The sequence below is a fragment of the Balaenoptera borealis genome, assembly GCF_965194805.1.
Source record: "Balaenoptera borealis genome assembly, chromosome: 16".
Lineage (NCBI taxonomy): Eukaryota > Metazoa > Chordata > Mammalia > Artiodactyla > Balaenopteridae > Balaenoptera > Balaenoptera borealis.
In genome coordinates this window covers 62,251,544-62,267,631 of record NC_138872.1, presented here as the reverse complement: position 1 = coordinate 62,267,631, position 16,088 = coordinate 62,251,544, and the positions used below count along the sequence as shown (strand labels likewise).

General features: G+C 46.1%; 1 protein-coding gene across 4 annotated transcripts in view; it reads left to right on the top strand.

Annotated features, from left to right (window-relative positions):
- The window catches only part of PARN (poly(A)-specific ribonuclease), a 160,596-nt gene extending 154,021 nt beyond the window's left edge, over positions 1 to 6,575 (top strand). For all 4 annotated transcript variants that reach the window (XM_082359280.1, XM_082359279.1, XM_082359278.1 and 1 more), the window contains one exon: positions 5,563 to 6,575. In XM_082359280.1, the coding sequence (XP_082215406.1) occupies positions 5,563 to 5,596 (34 nt within the window). In that variant the 3' untranslated portion in view covers positions 5,597 to 6,575. The remainder of the gene's footprint in view (positions 1 to 5,562) is intronic.
- Positions 6,576 to 16,088: the final 9,513 nt, after the last annotated feature.

Below are 16,088 nucleotides of genomic sequence, written 5' to 3'. Positions count from 1 at the left end.
CGTTCTTTATGGTCTAGGCATTATAAAAACCGAGTAAGGTGTAGATATCATTATATCTAATTTATAGAGAGGAAACCAAGGCTCACAGAATCACAAATATGCAAAGTCAAATACAGCTGTTATTGGGGGTGGTGGGGAGGGCTGTCTGATCCAGAGCAAAGGCCTCGTACCATTCTGCAAAATGTGAAGTTTATCCAAACTTTAGAGGAAACAAAGGATTCTTTGCAAAGGTGAATATTTCTGGCATCTGTTCTAGATCAGAAACAACTACCAACCTGGATTTTCTTGTGATGAAGTCATGCAGTAAAGTCCGAGACATTATTCTCTTTTGGAGCTTTTTATGTACATGTTATGCACTTAGTAAATATTTCTCATAACTGTAGTTGTTTCTATCCTATTTTCAGGAAGCAAATGTATAATATAAATCCCCTCCCTCTATATTTATTGCAGTTAGTGTAGATTGGTAATGCTGTCTGCTCTCCACTGGGGCATTCAAGGTATATTCTTCATTGGTACATAAAGGAAACAGTTCTGTGTGCCATTTATGCTGGAGTAAACTGTCTAAGAAATGTTCCCCAGACAGTAATGGATGGGTGTCCACAGCGCACTTGCTCTTGCTGAGTAAGTGAATTGTGTTCCAGTGGCCTGATGCTGACCGGACTGGCCAGTCTCAAAATAAAGATGGACTATCCACTAGCCAGAGGTTCCGGCAGCGCCTGTTAGACAGTGTTCACGGAACAGGGCCGAGCTGTGGACTGTTCCTGGTGACTTTGTCACGTGATAGAGTTGTTCCAAGTTTCCTTTCCACTTTACATTTAAAATCCAACACAGGGCTTCCCTGGTGGCACAGTGGTTAAGAATCCACCTGCCAATGCGGGGGACACGGGTTCGAGCCCTGGTCTGGGAAGATCCCACATGCTGTGGAGTAACTAAGCCCATGTGCCACAACTGCAGAGCCCACGCTCTAGAGCCTGCAAGCCACAACTACTGAGCCCATGTGCCACAACTACTGAGTCCACGTGCCACAACTACTGAAGCCCACGTGCCTGGAACCCGTGCTCAACAAGAGAAGCCACCGCAATGAGAAGCCCGTGCACCGCAACAAAGAGTAGCCCCCGCTCGCCGCAACTAGAGAAAAGCCCATGCGCAGCAACAAAGACCCAACGCAGCCAAAAATAAAATAAATAAAATAAAATAAATAAATTTATTTAAAAAAAAAAAAACCCAACACATTAGAGCTTTACATGGTTGCCAAGAGCCGCAGGTTTTATTGTAGTCTTGACTAATCTGCTGAACCTTTCCAGCTTAAACCCCTAGGGTTACAGTATAAAAGTAGGGAGTCTACCTAGAACAGCGGTCTCCTTGTGCTATTGGAGGTCTCTTGAAGTCAGGAACACGATCTGCAGTTGGTGCTGTCGGTCACCTGAGTGGCCAGGCTAGGAATGCCCAGCAACCTCCCAAAGAACTTTTTAATTCCTCAATTAAAATGCAGATTTCAGCCTAACCTGTGCCCTGTGGGGCGGCACACTCCCTGCGCCTCCCTCTTCCTCCAGGCAGACCTCGGGGGCTGCCCACACACCATCCAGGGGAGCCCTGCTTTCTTGGTATGGATACCACCCCACGACCAGGCCCTTTGGAGCATTTCCTACTTAAAAACTCCTGTATGGCACCCCAAAGGATCTTGCCCTATACAGAATTCCACTCTGTCGGAAACAACACGACAGCAGATTTCCAGTGGGCTGTGTAGTTTTTCAGATTCACGTGAGGGAAGAGCTGTCTTAGCTCTCAGTTTCTCCCTTTCAGCTCTAGTTAGGTGAAAGGTAAGTCAGCAGAAACATGCACCCCTTGTGTTTACCACTTGTTAGTTTCTTTTGTTGTTTCTGTTAATAAAAATAATGTGCTCACTATGAAAATCAGTAAAATGAAGGAAGCTAGAAAGAACATTAAACCCTACAGTTACTTGATACTCTGTTAACAAGTATTTTACTCTGCCTGTCATTTTTATACACAGTTGGCATCATACTCTATATGTCGTTTAGTATCTTGTTTTCCCCCCATTTAAAAAAAAAAACTCTTGGTAAAATAATTTTAATTATCGGCATAATATTTCATATTAAAATTTGTTGAATTTTTTAAAAACAACATTCCTCATACCTTTTGCAGTGTCAGCTTTATTAAGATACAATTTACATATAATATAAGTCATTACTTTTAGATGTACCAGTTGATGAATTTCGACAAATGCGTACAGTCATATAACCATCACTGTGCTCAAGAAATAGAACAGTTATTCCAGAAGATTCCCTCGTGCCCCTTTGCAATCAGCCCCTTCCCATCCATAGATCCCGGCAGCCACTGATCTGCTTTCTGTCACTGTAATTTTGCCTTTTTCAGAAGGTCATTTAAATGGAATCATTCAATAAGTAACTCCTTGAGTCTTGCACTTAGCGTAATGCATTTGACGTTTGTCTGTGTTCTTGCCCATGTCACTGGCTCATTCCTTCTTTCTTCTGAGTAGCAGTCCATTTTATGGACATATCACTGTTTATCCATTTTGCCTGTTGACATTTAGGTTGTTAGCAACTAAGAATCTAGCAGATATAAACATTTGTGTATAAGTTTTTGTGTGAACTAAGTGTTCATTTCTTTGGGAAAATACCTAAGGCTGGAATTACTGGGTCGTGTGTTAAGTGTATGTTTAATTTTATAAGAACCTGGCACAGTGTTTTCCAAAGTGGCTGCAGCATTTTGCATTCCCACCAGCCGGGCATGAGGGCTCAGTGGCTCTGTACCTTCACCAGTGTTGGTATTGTCCTTTTTGCCATTCTAGTGGTGTGTACTGGTTATCTCATTATGGCTTTGATTTGAATTTCCCTAATGACTAATGATGTTAAGTATCTTTTTATGTGATTATTTGTCCATTTAAATCTCTTTAATGAAATGTTTGTTCAAATGTTTTGCTCATTTTTTCATTGGGCTGTTTGTTTTCTCCTTATTCAATGTTAAGAGTTCTTATGTATTCTTACGTATTCAGGATACAAGTCCTTTTGGGTGTTTTACGAATTCTTCCAGACCGTGCTTTTCTTTTCATTCTCTTAACAGTATCTTTCAATAGTAGAAGTTTTAAATTTTAACGAAATCCAATTTATCAGTTTTTTCCCTTGTATTATGCCTTTGTTGTCATATCTAAGAAATCTTTGCCTTACTCGATTGCAGAGATCTTCTCTTGTGTTTTCTTCTAGAAGTTTTCCAGTTTTAGGTTTTACATTTAGACATACAATCCATTTTGAGTTAATCTTTGTATGTGATGCAAGGTATGGTCCATCATAGCAGGAGGCAGATGTCCTGAAGTATCTGTTTAAAAAGAAAAATTGTTCCTGAATAATTCTTTGCACTCTAGTAACTAAACAGCGCTGTGAAAGTGAGTTCCCCGGAAAACCGACCGTAGCTCTTTATCCGTTAGCTTTGAGACGGATCCTTCGACGGTCTACAGCTCTCCCTTTCTGGAAGGTGCTAGAACAAACACCAGCAGTGACCTCCAGCTCCCCTCCGGTCTGGGTCTCCTTTAGATGGTTCGTAAAGTTCTGTTTCCTCTGTACGCGTCCTTCTTGCTCAGCAGCTGCACATTTCGGCGGCTCTCTGACTGCAGGCTGTTGGCTTCCTGGGCAGCCACCATGTTCAGCATCGGGCCACCTTATCGCTAAGGGAAGGGGCCTAACGTGCATTAAAAACTTGCTCTGTGCCAGGAACCTGGCAGAATCTCAGAAGTCCTGGGTGGCATAAAGTAGCATCGAGTCCATCTTATAGATGAGGCAGTGAGAGTTGCTGGGAGTCTTACAGCTAGTGAGATGGTCAGGCCAGACTTGCCTCACTTCACAGCTTTTGCTTTTTCTGTTATTTCTCACCAGCTCTTCACAGAGTGGCTCCTGTGCGTTTGATGGCGTACCACCAGACTCACATGCACTCCCATCCCGCTAACCACGGGTGCGATTATAAATACGACAACGCAGTTGCCTTTAGCCATTTATCTTTTTTCCTCCCAGCTAGTTTTAATTTATTTCAGCTCCCCACATTTGGCGTTGTGGCTTTTACCTTTAGAATGGCAGATTGGCTGCTGTAATATTTCTTTGATATGTGAATTGTAAAAATGCCCTTATTGACGTTTATTTTCCTCCCTACAATTAGGTGTTGTGTGAACGTGTGATGGAGGAGGGCTCAGGCTGGTTCAGTCTTACCATGGGCCGTCTGTAGTATTTAGTTGCTCTGGGGAGAGGAGTGTTTGTGTTTGTGTTTTGTTCCATTTTTCAATAACCTTCACTCCTTTTCTAACTGGATCATGGGAGTCTTTGTCACATGGACCATCTCCTGCCCATCTTCACTTCTCAGGCGCAGTCCCAAGAGATGCATGGGCAACACAGCCACGAGACTTGGGGCAGAACACTTCAAATGACCCCTCGCCTGCTCTTCTTATCCTGTCTGTCTGGACTTGATCTCAATAAATGAGCAGAAGTGGGAATTCTCACTCTAGTGGAATTCCCTGTGTTATTTCATGTGTTCGGACCTAGTTACCTTTAGGCATGCCTGTCACTGGCAGTAGCCACTGCCAGCTGAGCGAGTTCCCCTCTGTCTTTAGAAGTTACTCTCCACTTCAGGCATCATCACAGACCTCTCCCCTTTTGAACTCTTGGAGTGTTAGCGGCTGGGGCTGGCTTTGCCCGTTTCCCTGCCAGCCCTGCTCTAGGGCTTAAATGATGCATGATACCACGGGTACGGCAATGCCCGGTCGTGCATTTTCCATCGTGAACACGCTGTTTCCTGACTTAATTCCCATTCGCTCGGATCTGGACGTTTGTGGTCCAGGCCCTGACCCAGTGCTGCTGCTGCTGTTGCAGAAAGTAGCTGAATGGAGAAGGGCTTCTAACTTCGGGGTGAGACTGTTTGTAACAGAAGAGACCGCTTCAGTCCCAGAAGACTGTAGCCAGTGTTGCTGAAATTGGAAAAAGCTACAAGCTGCTTTTGCCCCTTTTGGGATCTCTGAACTCCCACTGGTCAGCTTCCCGCCACTGTCTAGCCGCCAGCCCCTGAGATTTCTCATCTGGGCGCCGGTCACCACGGCACAGAGGAGCCCAGACACCTTGGTGCTGCGGAAGGATCCAGACCCCACCTCAGCCACTCGCTAGATGTCTTGTGTCTGTAAAATGGGGATATTGGTACCCCTGAAATGGGCTTTTATGAAGATTAAATGAACTAAGTGCCCAGCATGCTGGCTGGCAAAGAATACAGAGTGTGTTCTCACTGAGAGATACTGTCACTCCTGTAAAATCAAGAGAGGCACCCAAGCAGGGAGGCACTTCGTCGGCCCTGCTGTGATGTTTCTGCAGTGTGGCCTCCGTTTGCCGGGCACTGCTCTCCGTAGGCAAGGCCCACCCGTGGACTCTCTCCACTTGTGGCCGTGCCACCGCCCGGCCCTGGCCCTGGTCGAAGGTGTCTGCAGCTGGTCCTTTTGTTCTCCCCCTGGGGTGGTCCTCTCCTTGTTCACCTTGTTTTGTCCTCTCCCACCAGGAAGCATCTCGGACAGCTCAGCCAAGCTCTTTGAGGTCCCTGACACGTGGTAACCAAGACCTGAGTGGAACAAACCGCTGGTGCTGTTGCTGAGAAGGAAAGAAGCAGCCGGCATTTTTGGAAGCCATACTGTGTTTAACTGAATCCAATGTGGTGCAGGAGGGGTTTGAAACCAAGTGTGTGTCTCCTGAAAACTCCCAGTTTTTATCGTCAAGGCTGTGTTCCTTCCTCTTTAGCATCACCTGTCTGCTGGCGCTCAGCATGTCGTCGGCTGTCATGTATACGTGATTAACCAGGTCATTACTTGTTGCTCCTGTGAAACCCTTCCTGTCATGAATCTGTGTTTAAGAATCCACCTGATGGGGAAGGTTGGCCGTGAGATTTCAAAGAAAGAGCCGACACTCTTGGGTGCTGTGATCCTGAATTTGGGGTTGAACTCTTTCCTGCTTTGAGAGGTTCTCACCCACCATCTCACACTCAGGCCTGGGGGCAGCCCCAGCGCGTGGGTGTGTCTCCCAGTAGAGAATTCGGTTGCGTCTGCCTGCTTTCCACCATCGCTGCCCGAAAATATGAGGCTCTCAAGCTTGTTTTCCCAGTAGGAAAATGTCTACCACTGTCAACACCTGCCTTGACCTTTGGGGCATATTTATTTAGAGTTTTTCCCCTAAGATGTGAGTTTCTCATGGTGGAGTGTACGAGTGAAAAATTAATTTCTGTTTTCCCCTGTAGCGCTGCTTTCACTTTTCAGTATCTTAGCCTGGTGTCTTCTCTGTTTGGTGGCGTCTGGGGGTGAGGTGGCGTGTGTGCATGTGTGTGAAATCATGACAAATCGACACCATGTACCAGCCCTTTCTCTGTTGAAACAGATCACAACAGGGACAGAATCTCGTGGATCTACTTCAGTAGATCTGCTTCATATAGATCATTGTTAGATATTTAACATTTTTGTATCGTGGAAATAAAAATGAAAAATGTATTTCCAAAAGATGAAAATTAAAGAAATTTTCATAGGATTCTGGTTTTTTCCTTTCTCTTCTTTTATAAGTGAATGACATACTTAATCTCTACATAGACATATTTCTCTCTAAAGATCACCCTTGAAAAAGCCCTGGTAAGTCACTAAGCCTGGTGCTTATGGTTTTTTCTTTTTCTTTTTCTTTTTTTTGACCTCTAACCCCTTTCACCTGCCTTGATGAGTCAGATGCCTGGTGCTGGAGTGGAGCCCGTGGTAAATGGTGTAGGAGGGGCTGCATCTTTTTCTGGTGGGAAGGATCTGAGTTCTTACAGCTCTGATCAGAATCCCAGGTGTCGTGGGAATTCAGATTTGTAAGACATTTTCCCCAGTTAAGGGCCTCTTAACATCTTCCCTTCCCCCTCTCCCTTGTCCCCAAAGTTGCAAACCCAGACGTGGCACGAGGAGCTCCCGCCCCTGCTCAACGTGGTCGCCAGGCACAGCCCAGTGGGAAAGTGTGACAGGAGGGTAGAGACAAAGGAGGGGGTTAGCGGGCGCTGCTGGACTCTTCTGAGTCATAAAAGCCTACAGGTAGAAACAGGTAGTACCTGACACTTCTTTTAACGGAATGAACAAGAGGGAAAACCAGTGCAAGGCTGCGATTGGCGTACATATGAGACATACATCTAGCCTAATGAGCACGCCTGGCATAGAAACGCAGAGTGTGGGGTGGCCTAAAGATCTCCACACGTGCAGGGCCTCGGAGGGAGAGAGATCGGGCCCGTCGCTCTCAGGTGACGAGATTTTTCATTGTCCCCTGAAGCCCAGTTCTCCCTGCTCAAAAAGCTATACAGACACACAGGTTGCACCCCTGTCAGTACTGGTTCAGAGGGGCTTGCGGGGGTGGGGGGAGTGCTTTCTAGAAAGGGCCTCTGCCCTAGAGCACTGAATGTACCTGCATCCCAGCTCCGGCTGTGTGTTCCTGGGCATTATTTACCCTCTCTGAGACTGTTTCCTCAACCATAAAAGCAAGATAATAAACCTACCTCATAGGGTGGTTGTGAGGATTAAATGAAGTCATGTCAAACGCCCAGCACACACAAGTGCACAATGAGTCACATTGATATTGGAAGATGATGCTTTCGATCTGAAACCCTGGTTGGAACTGACATACGCATGGTTGGGGGATGGGTGTCTGGCTTAGCACTGAATACCCAGCTGAGCCCTGGTATGTGCCCAGACCCCTGTTTTCCCAACTGTATCAAATGACTTAAAGCAGGTAAACTGAGTTGGCCATCTTCTTGGTACACACATGCACACACGCAGGCTGATGTCTCTTCTGGGCCTGAAACCATAGGATGCTGCTTTGGATTTTTAATAACGGAGGCTCAGGGGCATATTATGATGAGGGGGCTGTGGTTCTGGGGTTCCTTAAATACTGTAACCAAACCTGGAGGTGGGCGTGGATGTGGGGACCTCGGTGTTTCCTTTCAAGTCATTTTGTAGTTGTTTGATATTAGAGCTGGGATGGAGATTGAGTGCTGCGGCTCTGTCCTTTTCTTTTTTTAACTTTGTATTCGTCCTGTTCCCCACCTCCAACATTTTATTATGAAGAATTTCAAACATACAAAGAAGTTGAAAGAATTGTTCAGCAAACACCCGTTTCCTCCCCACCTAGATTGTACAGCTACCATTTTGCTGTACTTGCTTTATTATATAACCATTCAGCCATCCCTCCATCCACTCATCAATTCATCTTCGTTTTGGATGCATTTCTAAGTAAGTTGCAAACATCAGAGCACACCCCCTCCCAGATCCTTGAGCATGCTTGTCATGAGCCAGAGTTTAATACGTGTTTATATTTGGGGATCACTGGAGATAAAATTTATAGTGAAATGCTCAGATCTTAAGTGTACCATCTGATAGGTTCTAAGTAATGCAACAGGATCTATCAAGATACAGAACATCACATCACCATCACCAGAGAATACTCCCTTCTGCTTCTTTCCAGTCCATCCCTACCCACTCCCACCCCCAGAGGTTACCACTGGGCTGAATTTTTTCATCACAGATCAGTCTAACCTTTTCTAGAACTTCATGAAAATAGAATCATGAAGTCATGCTCTTTGGTGTGAGGCATCTTTCACTCGGCATGATGTTTTTGAGATTCATCCATGTAGCCGTGTGTATCCTTTTTTACCACTGAGTATGCACATACTACAGTCTGTGTATCCATTCATGATGGACAGATGCTTGGGCTGTTTCCAGTTGCAGGCTATGATGAATAAAGCTTCTGTGAACATTCTAGTACAATCTTTTATTTATTTGTTTATTTATTTTTAATATTTATTTATTTATTTATTATTTTGGCTGTGCCAGATCTTCATTGTGGCATGCGGGATCTTTTTTTTTTTTTAGTTGCGGCATGCGGACTCTTAGTTGCGGCACCTGGGCTTCTTAGTTGCAGCACGGGAACTCTCAGTTGCAGCACGCATGCGGGATCTAGTTCCCCAGCCAGGGATTGAACCTGGGCCCCCTGCATTGGGATCACGGAGTCTTACCCACTGGACCACCAGGGAAGTCCCCATTCTAGTACAAGTCTTCTTGAGAACAAAAGCTTTCACTGTGGAGGGTAAATACCAAGGAATGGAATTGCTAGATAGATGTATGTTTAGTTTTATAAGAAACTTCCAGATCTTTTTCCAAAGTGGACGTATCATTTAACCTCTCACCAGTAGCTCTCACCCTTGGCAACGTTTGGCGTTGTTGGTCTTTAGCCCTATAGTATATCTCCCTGCAGTTTTCATTTGCATCTCCCTGATGACTAATGATGAGGTACTTATTGGCCATTTGTGTATACTCCTCTGTGAAGTATCTGTTCAATTCTCTTGCCTATATTTTGTCAAGTCGTAAGTCTCTCTACTATTAAGTTGTAGATGTTTATTATGTATTCTGGACATTAGTCCTTTGTCAGATAGTTGTTTTGTAGATGTTTAGTCCCAGTCTATGGCTTGCTTGTTTCTTTTCTTTCTTTTTTCTTTTTTTTTCAGTTTTACTGAGTTACAATTGACGAATAACATTGTGTAAACTTACGGTCTCCAACGTGTTGACTTGATACACTCACACATTGCAAAATTATCACCACCACTGCCATCACATCACATGATCACCACGTCTTTTTTTTTTGTGGTGAGAACATTCGGGATCCACTCTACCAGAAACTAATTTTTTTAATTGAATAAATTGAATGATAATTGACTTACAGTATTAAATTAGTTTCAGGTGTACAACATAGTGATTCAATATTTTTATACACTACAGAATGATCACCATGCTAAGTCTAGTTACCATCTGTCACCATACAAATTGATTACAATAGTATTAACTGTATTCCCCAGGCCATACATTACATCTCTGTGACTTTATTTTATAACTGGAAGTTTCTCCTTGTTAATCTCCCTCACCTATTTCACCCATCTTCCCAAACAACTTGTTTGCTTAACAGAATCTTTACTGGGCAGAAGTTTTTAATTTTGATGAAGTCTATTTTATCAATTTTTAAAGAAATCTCTAAGGTGTAAAGATATTCTTTTGCTTTTCTTCTAGAAACTTTGTAGTTCTAATGTTTATGTTTAATTCTACTATCCATCTTGAATGAATTTTTTGGTATATGGTATGAGATGGGAGTTGAGGTTCCCTAATTCCATGTGGACATCCAGTTATTCCAGCACCATTTGTGGAGAAGACCTTTCCAGTTGAATTGCTTTGGTGCCTTGCTCAAAAATCTGTCGATCTAATAACAAGTGTGGGTCTTGAGTGTGTGTTTTAAAGGGGTGCTGTTATTATTGCCGATAAGAACAGCAGCACAGAGAGGATCTCACCATTCCTGCGTGTGCAGTTCCCACTTAGACAATTTTGCAGCCCTTCTCTTGATGGGGAGAGGTAAATGCTATGACCCTGGGTTTCTGCTGAGGCCAGGCCACTCTCTCCTGACCTGAGAAGCTATTGCTCATTGAAAATAGTGCCATCTTTTTTAATGCTTTTTTATTTTATTTTTTTTTAAATCTCATGACTTAAGTTTCATGACTTCAATTGAAATCTTTTTTTTCCCCAAATGATTCATGGAGTAAATCTCTGCATCTGATTTTGTCGAGGAGGGGAAATAGAATACCTGAAGGCCAGTTCCTGTTTCTCCTGCTGAGCCATGCTCTCTTCCAAGTTGTCTGGTCCCTGTGGAAAGCAGTTCAGTTTGTCCTCAGCCACTTGCCCATTTCTGCCTCGGCCTCCTGCTTTTTCCGGTCATGTCGTGAACCTGAACTTGATAAAGCTCTTGGTGTGGCTGGGCCTGGTGACAACATCCAGCGGCTGGGAGGTGCTTTTAAAATTGAAATGTTTTAGATAAGATAATCCCATTGAAAAAGAAAGGACCCCAAACAAGAGCCCCCTTTTTGTTCTTTTTTTGAGAGTGGGGGGATGGACCTTAATCTGTGTTTCATAAGAAAAGAGATTGAATCCCCTTGTCTATTTTTCTTAAGTGAGAACATAGGGAAATATTGAGCCAGGTAGCTTGAAGGCAGAGTACCTTGCCTGGTATGCAAATTGTGGATTTGTGCAGAGCCCTGGGTGGTGGGAAGGCTTACGCACCCACGCCTAACTTGTGAGACTTGGGTGGAAGGTCTTACATATTTCTGAGACCAGCCGGAGAGCTAGCTACCTGCCTTCTGATGCTTACCTCCTCCCCCAGGAGGATGGGTGGGGGCCAGTAGTCCTCCGCCCGGTTGCCTTGCAGGTGCTTCAAGCCCGGACGGTGGAATCTTCCTTACTGGCAATGGCCAGACCACTGGAAACACTTGGCTGAAAATGGTTCCCTACCACGTTCCAGCTGGTGATGAGGAGAGTAAAATCTCTTTGCACATCTCCCCTCTGTGCACCGCAGTCCAGTTGGCCCGGTCTCATGACCAATACCCAGAATCTGGGAATTCAGAGTCGTTCATTTTACTCAGGAAGGACTAATCCTACCCAGGAGGTGGCCCTCCATTTGTTGAATGGGGTAAAAATTAAATAGCATCTTGGAGCGCCGTGCCTACAAGTTACCTCGACAAATGATCGTGACTCGGAAGGTTAGTCTTCCGCCCACTTTTGAAGGCTGGGTCTAAGTGGGGAAAAAATGGAGTGTCCTTTGGGTGTTTGGGTTGTTTTCACAGCCCCGGAATTCCCCATTGTCCAGGTGACTTCATCTTCCTCCGGGTGTGTGTGAATCACCAGGCACTTGGCGTCCTGATGGATGCCTGATAGGAGCACCCCCCTTTACGGAGCCTCAGAGCCCTCATTGTCTCCCTTTTCCATCCTCTCGTGCCCAGTCAGGCTCTAGAAGAGTTTCCATTAATAACAGGTGTTGAGGAAACCACACATTAGAGGCAGCCTGCTCGGGTGCATGGTGTCTTCTCTCTGTGATCGCACTGCCGCTCACCAGCTGTGTGAGCTCGGGGATGCTGGCTGAGTTCCTGGTGAGTCAGACCAGACCCCCGCCTGCTCCTCACTGGGTCACCGCGAGCTGCTGAGAGATGACAGGGAGTGACCGCTCACCATGGTCTCCCCCCCACCCCGCCCCATTCACTGCCATTGTTCAATTTCACTAGGAAAAACCAAGAGTCTCCTCTCGAAGACACACCCCCCCCCCGCTCTCTAGAACTTTCCACTTTAAACTCCCCCTCCAGTATTCAACCCTTGCTTTTTGAAAGTAAACCTTCTCTACTGCACTGTGTGTTTTTTCTGTAATTGATCATGGGAAATGTATATTGGGTGTACTCTATTCTGCACACTTCACAACTTTACGATGGGTAGGTACTCTCATCCCCACTTGAAGATAAAACTGAGACTCAGGTGGGTTCAGTCACTTGCCCTGGAGGTCACAGTCAGTGGCACAGCTGGAATTCAAACCCCAGGATGTCTGACTACAATGCCGACGTGCCTAACCACGACCTGATACCGCCATATGTCCACATGAAGGCCGTGGCCTGGAGGGGAGACACAGAGACGGCAGCGGTGGGGTCAGAATGGCCATCATTAGAAAGTCTACAAATAACAAATGCTGGAGAGGGTGTGGAGAAAAGGGAACGCTCCTACACTGTTGGTGGGAATGTAAGTTGGTGCAGCCGCTATGGAAAACAATGTGGAGGTTCCTCAGGAAACTAAAAATAGAATTACCATATGATCAAGCAATCCCACTCCTGGGCATATACCCAGACAAAACTATAATTCAAAAAGATACATGCACCCTTACGTTCATAGCAGTATTTACAACAGCCAAGACATGGAAGCAACCAAAATGTCCATCGACAGATGAATGGATAAAGAAGATGTGGTACATGTATACAATGGAACACCACTCAGCCATAAAAAAAAAACCCAAAAAAATGAAATAATGCCATTTGCAGCAACATGGATGGACCTAGAGATTATCATACTAAGTGAAGTAAATCAGAAAGAGACAAATACCATATGATATCGCTTATATGTGGAATCTAAAATACAACTCAAGTGAACCTATCTACAAAGCAGAAACAGAATCACAGACATAGAGAACAGATTGGTGGTTACCAAGGGGGAGGAGAGTTGGGGAGGGAAGGACTGGGAGTGTGGGATCAGCAGATGTAAACCATTATATATAGGATGGTTAAACAACAAGATCCTACTGTATAGCACAGGGAACTATATTCAGTATCCTGTGATAAACCATAATGGAAAAGAATATTTAAAAAAAAAAAAAAAAGAGAGAGAGATGGCAGTTGTGGAAGTGCTGAGGGACCCGGGTGGCCAGAATCCCTTTACACACCCGAGTCTCATCTGGGCACAAAGGCTCTTGATATGTACGGCCGAATTGCTTTCCAATTTACACTCCTGCCAAAGGACTACGAATCCTGAGTAGCAGCGTCCAGAACGCCCTCGCCCTCCTCGTGAGCCAGCGAATCATCTCACTCACGGAGGAGTCCACAGAGCCGTGAAGAGACACGCCCGGGTCTTTGAAGCTCCCCGTTCCCAGCAGCATCAGCATCCCCTGGGAACCTGCTAGAAATGCAAATGTTGAGGCCTCGCCCCAGTCCTACTGAGTCAGAAACTCCAGGGGTGGGGACCAGCAGTCTGGAAACAAGCCCTTCAGGTGTTTCTGGTGCCTGCCCAGGTCTGGGAGTCACTGATCTTGGGGAAGCTGCCTCAGCTGCAGGGGAAAGGAACATAATTGTTGATAAACCAAACCTGTGCCAGCTGGGGCACAGCCCAGGGCGAGGTCACGCCCATCTCTAGTTCACCCGAAGTGTCGATACCTCTTAGCTCCTTTGTATCTTTACTTTGGATAATTGGGACCATGTGGAAAATGTCACTCTTTCATGTGAAGGGTCTAGCTCTCATAGACACTTCTTATTCAGACTTAGAGGTTTATTATGTGCCAGGCACATTATTATTAATCCCCTTTTTTCCCTCGGGAGGGGAAAGGGAAGCTTAGAGCAGTTAGAAACTTCCTAAGGTCACACAGCTAATAAGTGACAGCCCTGAAATTGGAACCCCGTCCATCTGCCAGAGACTGGGCTCTGAGCGGCCAGTGGGGATACTTACATAACGTGGGAGGTTTTCAAATGATTGGGTTTGTTGCTGTTGTTCTGGAATGTTCTGAAGCTTGGTCTCCAGTACCTCGAGAAGTGGCTTTCCCCTGCATCTTCTAACCTCAGACCCTGACAAGCCAAAGCGGGTCTTGGGCACACATAGCTCCTGCCTGGTTGACAGTCCCTAGCACGTTAATGAGGTGACCTCTTACTTTGTGTGTGTGTGTGTGTGTGTGTGTGTGTGTGTGTGTGTGTGTGTGTGGAGGAAGATCTAGCATTCCAATTTCGTTTAAATATTTATATAATAATTTTCAGAATTTATTACATTATATACATAAAACAATAAATTAACATGGGCATTTTTTGTGCATAAGGTATTGTTTTCTTTACGTTTCCCGCCTCCACTGTATAATGTTGCTTTAATTGTCTTTCATCTACTTATACTTATTTCCTTCCCACATGTCAGTAAGTTACACCTCCACTTGTTATAATTCGACATGTAGGAATTGCTTCTGGAGTGTTCAGACTCCAGGCATCCCCTGCCAGGTAAGTGTCTCAGTGTGTGTTACTTGCCCATGACACTTATTGTGGTGAGTTCTCAAATCCTGTCTCAAAGGATAGGTGGGGGCCGGAGGCACTTGGCAGGGCCGGGGCTCTGAGGGGACAGGGACACCGAGGCTGGGCCAGGGTGGCTCCTCTGCTCCCACCGTCTCACTCAGGGGTGAGCCTACAGTTTGGGATTCACGTTGGCAGCTGGCTACCCCTGGGGCTCCTTGGCTCAGCATGTGGGCCATGGCGGCGGGTGTGCCAGCAGCCAGAGTGGACGAGGTGGGCCTGGCTCTTGCCACCCCAGAGGGTCCCCTGCAGAGCCTTGGGGGGGGGGCCTGCGATCACAAGGGGCTCCAGATATCCCCTTTTGGGGCTGCGGAAGGGGAGCCAAGCGAAATGTGAAGAGGTGTCTGAAAGCCCCGAGGAAACCGGTAGGCCTTTCCAGAAGTTCTATTTGTGGTAAGAAACGTTGGCATGGGGCAGCCGGCTCGACTGTAAAAATAGACCGAGGTGCCGAGAAACGGCTCAATTCTGGAAGCCAATGCCCCTCTGCAGAGGAAGAGAGCTTGAGCAAGAGTAGGGGAGGCTCTGCCCCTCTCTGCTGCTTCCCTCTGAACCCCAGCACCAAAAAGAGAGAGAGAGACAAAAGCTAAACAGTTTGAAATGAACTCTTGAGTATCGCCATGTCTTTCCTGTCATAAATGGGGCCCCTAGAAACACAGGGCGAAAGGAGGGTTTCATACAAGTGCCTGGAAACCAAGTGGGGCCACAGTCCACGTCTGCCAGGACCGGGCTCCCCATCACTATGTTCTTTCTCTCCTTTGCCTCCAAATGAGTGAGATGACTGAAAAGACAGGGTCCAGGGACTTCCCTGGCGGTCCGGTGGTTAAGACTCTGCACTTCCACTGCAGGGAGGCACGGGTTCGATCCCTGGTCGGGGAACTAAGGTCCCACATGCCCCGTGGAGTGGCAAAAAATGAAAAAGAAAAGAAAGGGAGAGAGGGAGGGAGGGAGGACGGAAAGAAGGAAGGAAGAAAATAGGGTCCAACGTGCAGCAGCAGGAGGGAGTGTGGCTAGACAGAAAATGTAGACCCGGAAGGGAGCAAAGACAGGACCCCTGAGAATGGCTGGTCTGGAGACCCTCCTTTACTACACCAGGCTGACAGCCTAATGAGGGGTTAAGATGCAACCATGAAAGGAGAAAAAGAGACAGACTCCTGAGGTCCTCCCCTGACTCTGGAGGTCTGCCATTGCCCTCTGTCTGTTCCGGGGCTCATGTGACTCCTCTCTTGGGCACGAACTTCCACTCTCTTAGGAGGGCTGCCCTTGCCTCTCCGCAGCAGCAAGAGGGCAGAAACCACCAGCTGCAGACGTCCACCCGATGCCTGACATCACGGTGGAAACAAGCCTGAAGGCGCTCTGGGTGG